The 5479-nt window shown below is 66.1% G+C and overlaps 1 protein-coding gene across 1 annotated transcript; it reads left to right on the top strand.

Annotated features, from left to right (window-relative positions):
• Window positions 1-3486: 3486 nt before the first annotated feature.
• abr (ABR activator of RhoGEF and GTPase) lies at window positions 3487-4583 on the top strand. The gene has a single exon (XM_078422322.1). It carries the CDS (start codon window positions 3523-3525, stop codon window positions 4312-4314), a length of 792 nt encoding a protein of 263 aa, XP_078278448.1. The 5' UTR covers window positions 3487-3522; the 3' UTR covers window positions 4315-4583.
• The last annotated feature ends 896 nt before the right edge of the window (window positions 4584-5479 follow it).

A 5479-nucleotide genomic window follows, 5' to 3' on the forward strand; every position in this document is an offset into this window, starting at 1 on the left:
TTGGGCCGATTCCTCAGAGGGGGGACAGGGAAGGGGAGAAGTTGTCACTTAACTCAGCCCCGTGGCGCCAGAGCGAGCCATGGACCCAAAGCCTCTCCTGTATTGGTCTAGCTTCCTGCCCCCCCCCCTCAATCCCCCTTACCCCCCCCCACCTCCTCCCTCCCCACTCAATCCCCCCAACCCCACTCCTTCCCCCCACGCCCCCTCCCCGACTCCACCCTCACTCACCCCCAACCAACCCTCACTCCAACCCCCACCCACCCCCCATCCCTCTCCCCTCCACCCCCCTACCGTCCCTCAACCCAGGCATCAGTCAGACCCCACATCGCCGTCCCCTGCAAGAGATTAATATATATTGAAAGATATACAATATATTTTATATTCTTATATGACCCACTCCATCCCCCCCTCAATCCCCCTCCCCCACTCTCCCCTCCCCTTCCATTCCCCACCTCCTCCTCCACTACTCCCTCCTCTCCCTCGGGCTCATCGATGTAACTGACTTGTGCAGCCGTTAGTGTGTGGGGAGCGTCCCCCGGGGCCGTGACGGGGGCAGCAAGCCGACCCGTGCCCCGTGCCCCGTGCCCCGTGCCCCGTGCCCCGTGCCCCGTGCCCCGTGCCCCGTGCCCCGTGCCCCGTGCCCCGTGCCCCGTGCAGCGCCGAGCGACGGGCCCGTGCCCCGTGCCCCGTGCCCCCGTGCCCCGTGCCCCGTGCCCCCGTGCCCCGTGCCCCCGTGCCCCCGTGCCCCGTGCAGCGCCGAGCGACGGCGGCTGGGGCCTGGCGGGAGCTGGGACTACACCTCCTGGCGGGCAGCGTGGCGGCGCGCACAAGATGGCGGAGCGGAGGAGAGCGCGGCCATTTTTGTGGAGTCGTCGACGACGCCGTCGGTTGAAGCGATGCGCTGGTGAAGACGCGGGAGGAGAAGAAGCTGCCCGGTGGCGGGTTGTATTCCGGTGATGGCTCTGGGCCCGGGCAGGACTCGACGCCATCGGCTGGAGACGGAGGCGAACGATGAGGACGGGGACGACGACCATCTGCCTGCTGCTTGGAGTGTCCCGGGGCCGGGGGGAGAGGGGGCGACTCACCGTGCCTTCTTGCCACGGGGGGGGCGGGGGGGGCGCGAGGCATGCGGGGGGGACGACGACGCGAGGCACGAGTCACGCGGGGCAGGCGGCTGACCGTGCTTGGGGGGGGGGGGGGGGCGCATTTGTTAACGTCAGTTGATTGGCTGCGACTCCCTGCCCCCCCCTCCCCCATTGGCGGGCACTCGTGCGCGTCCCATTGTGACGTCACGCGCTGAGGGTCATCATGAGGTCGGTTTAAACGGTAATTTTTAAACTTTAACTGTCACTTTAAAAATATAACACCAATGTGAATGAAAGTTGATGTAAATGGTCCCCAGGATAATGGTGGGTAAGGTACACACACACACACACACACACACACACACACACACCCACACACACACACACACACACACACACACACACACACACAAAGCTGACAACGGGGAGAGGGAAACTACAGAGGAAGTCGGTGGAGCGTTGACAATGGGCCTGGCGATGTGACGGCCGGGCGTCACGGTGTTTGAGGACCTGAGAGCCCTGGGTGTTGTTCACAAGTGTCCATGAGAAGTGAGAATAATGATGGGATTGCCAGGCCTAGAGAGGGGGAGGAGGGGAGAGGCATCTGCGTTCCTGCCTCTCCCAGTGCCACACACACTGCAGCTGTTCCCCTGGACCACAGAGACCCCCCCCCCCCCCCTCCCCTCCCCCTTGCCTTACAGCAGGCAAAGGCCCGGGCTGGTGGCAGGGACTGTGAATCTGCACCTGCCTGTGGGTCTGGGTGATGTCCAACCCTCCCTCACACTGTCAATGGGGGTGGGGCACCGTGACCCTCTGTGGTCCTGGAGATGGGGCTCCCATGGCGCTGTTGAGGAGGGGTGGGGAGAGGGGCAGGGAGTGATGGGAGAGGGTCCCGGGTTTACACTCAGTGACCAGTGATTATACTTCCCAGACAGGAGGGGAACCTTCAGGTGGTGGTGCCCCATCCCTGCCCCCCCCCCCCCACGGGAAGAGGAGATGAAGGGTGGGTGGAGCAAGTGAGAGGGAGGGATGGGATGGGGATGGGGATGGGGACGGGGGGGGGGGGGGGGGGGTGAGTGAACGAGGGGGGGGTAATGAGGAGGAGTGGGGGGTAGGGTGTGGGGAACTAGAGAGGGAGTGGGGAGGAGAGAGGGAGCGGGTTGAGAGTGTGGGTCGGTAGAGAGGGGTTGGGGGGGAGTGGGGAGGTAGAGAGGGAGTGTGGGGGGCAGAGAGGGAGGGGAGGCAGAGAGGGAGGGGGGGCAGAGAGGGAGGGGGGGCAGAGAGGGAGGGGGGGCAGAGAGGGAGGGGGGCAGAGAGGGAGGGGGGGCAGAGAGGGAGGGGGGGGCAGAGAGGGAGGGGGGGGCAGAGAGGGAGGGGGGGCAGAGAGGGAGGGGGGGCAGAGAGAGAGGGGGGGCAGAGAGGGAGGGGGGCAGAGAGGGAGGGGGGGGCAGAGAGGGAGGGGGGGGCAGAGAGGGAGGGGGGGGCAGAGAGGGAGGGGGGGGCAGAGAGGGAGGGGGGGGCAGAGAGGGAGGGGGGGCAGAGAGGGAGTGGGGAGGAGAGAGGGAGGGGGGAGGAGAGAGGGAGGGGGGCAGAGAGGGAGGGGGGGGGCAGAGAGGGAGGGGGGGGCAGAGAGGGAGGGGGGGGCAGGGAGGGGGGGGCAGAGAGGGAGGGGGGGCAGAGAGGGAGGGGGGGGCAGAGAGGGAGGGGGGCAGAGAGGGAGGGGGCAGAGAGGGAGGGGGGGCAGAGAGGGAGGGGGGCAGAGAGGGAGGGGGGGGCAGAGAGGGAGGGGGGGGCAGAGAGGGAGGGGGGGGCAGAGAGGGAGTGGGGAGGAGAGAGGAGGGGGGGGCAGAGAGGGAGGGGGGGGAAGAGAGGGAGGGGGGGCAGAGAGGGAGTGGGGAGGAGAGAGGGAGGGGGGCAGAGAGGGAGTGGGGAGGAGAGAGGGAGGGGGGCAGAGAGGGAGTGGGGAGGAGAGAGGGAGGGGGTAGAGAGAATGTGGGTCGGTAGAGAGAGAGAGAGTGTGAGGCTAGAGAGGGGTTGGGGGTAGAGAGGGAGGAGAGAGAGAGAGAGAGGGAGGAGAGAGAGAGTGTGGGGTGGATTCGGAGAGCTGGAGCCAAACAAACAAACCCAATACAAGACACGGTGGAGGTGGCCGTTCAACCCATCCCGCCCAAACTAGCGGGCAATCCCTCCTCGCTCTACAACGCCCCCGAGCGTGTGTTCCGGGTGCTCGCCTGTGTGGAGTGAGCAGGAAGTGAGAGGGAGATACAGAGGGGGTGAGAGAGAGGGGAGAAAGAAAGTGAAAGAAACAAAGAATTGAAGAAAGAGAGGGGGGGAGTGAAATATCGAGCGAGAGGGGGAAAGGGGCAGAGAAATAGGGGGAGAGCGGGGAGGGAGCGGCACCTGTTGAGGGGGACCGCGGGCTCCAGGCCGGGCAGTGATGTGGGACCCGGCCGAGTTTGCGGATCACTGGCGGCGGGAGTTCCCGGGCAGCGAGGCCCCGCGGATGGAGCTGCGGTCGCTGGAGGAGGTGGAGGCCGAGCTGGGCCGGTGCCGCCAGCGGCTGCGGCGCCGCCACGACCAACTCGCCCAGGAGAAGTTCAAAGTCATTTACCTGGAGACGGCGCTGGGCCGCGGCCCGGGACAGGGGCAGGGACAGTCGCGGCCCCAGCCCAGACCCCGACCCCAGCCGCCGCCCCGGAGAGGTGAGGGCGGCGCCGGTCCCTCGGCACCGCCACAAAGTACCGGCCCGGACACACAAAGTGCTGGAGAAGGGGCACAAATTATTGACCCGAGACTCAAAGTGCCGGCGCCGGGGCACAAAGTATCGATTCGGAGGCGCAAACTATCGGAGCCGAGAAACACAGTATCGAGTCGGCGAACACTCCCGGTATCGACCCGGGCACAGCGAGCATCGCAGACCCAGCACCGAGCACCGCAGACCCGGGCGCACCGAGCACCGCAGACCCAGCACCGAGCACCGCAGACCCGGGCACACCGAGCACCGCAGACCCGGGCACACCGAGCACCGCAGACCCAGCACCGAGCACCGCAGACCCGGGCACACCGAGCACCGCAGACCCGGGCGCACCGAGCACCGCAGACCCGGGCGCACCGAGCACCGCAGACCCGGGCGCACCGAGCACCGCAGACCCGGGCGCACCGAGCACCGCAGACCCGGCACCGAGTCTGGGCGGGGAGCGGGGAGCAGCTGCTGCGGGCAGGGGGGTGACGGGGCCCGGCAGGTCGGGGCTGGGAACGGGACCGGGGCGGCGGGGGGACGAGGGCAGCAGCGGAGAGGAGCAGAGCCCGCAGCCGGCGGCGCGGAGCCCGGCGCGGCCCGTGGTCTTTCCCCGCTTCAGGCCGCTGGCCAAGCACCGCGGCAGGGACGGCGGCTCCCCGGGGCTGCGGCGGCGGCAACACGTCTCCCCGTCCTTCCGCAGACTCCGGGACACTTCACCCAGCGACGGCAGCGACCGGGAGAACAGCTCGACCGCGACTCCACAGGTGAGAGAGAGAGAGAGAGAGTGCCGACTATAGCACTGGGGTACAGTACCGGTGGGAACGGGGCTGTGTGTGTAACACTGGGGTACAGTACCGGTGGGGACGGGTCTGTGTAGCACTGGGGTACAGTACTGGTGGGGACGGGTCTGTGTGTGTAACACTGGGGTACAGTACCGGTGGGACGGGTCTGTGTGTGTAACACTGGGGTACAGTACCGGTGGGAACGGGGCTGTGTGTGTAACACTGGGGTACAGTACCGGTGGGGACGGGTCTGTGTAGCACTGGGGTACAGTACTGGTGGGGACGGGTCTGTGTGTGTAACACTGGGGTACAGTACCGGTGGGGACGGGGCTGTGTGTGTAACACTGGGGTACAGTACCGGTGGGGACGGGGCTGTGTGTGTAACACTGGGGTACAGTACCGGTGGGGACGGGTCTGTGTAGCACTGGGGTACAGTACCGGTGGGGACGGGTCTGTGTAACACTGGGGTACAGTACTGGTGGGGACGGGTCTGTGTGTGTAACACTGGGGTACAGTACCGGTGGGAACGGGGCTGTGTGTGTAACACTGGGGTACAGTACTGGTGGGGACGGGTCTGTGTAACACGGGTACAGTACCGGTGGGGACGGGTCTGTGTAACAGATACAGTACCGTGGGGACGGGTCTGTGTAACACGGGTACAGTACCGTGGGGACGGGGCTGTGTGTGTAACACTGGGGTACCGTACCGGTGGGGACGGGGCTGTGTGTGTAACACTGGGGTTCTCGAGTCATACAGCATTGGACCAGGCCTTTCTGTCCACTTGCCCTTTCTAACAAAGGTTCTCCATCTACACTAGGCCGCATTTGGCCCATATCCCTCTAAACCTTTTCTATCCATGTACCCATTTGAAT

This window comes from Rhinoraja longicauda, chromosome 26 (assembly GCF_053455715.1).
Source record: "Rhinoraja longicauda isolate Sanriku21f chromosome 26, sRhiLon1.1, whole genome shotgun sequence".
Classification (NCBI taxonomy): domain Eukaryota; kingdom Metazoa; phylum Chordata; class Chondrichthyes; order Rajiformes; family Arhynchobatidae; genus Rhinoraja; species Rhinoraja longicauda.

Excerpts from the sequence above, each read along its gene's own strand:
- abr (XM_078422322.1), top strand. The coding sequence starts at position 3,523 with ATGTGGGACCCGGCCGAGTTTGCGGATCACTGGCGGCGGGAGTTCCCG.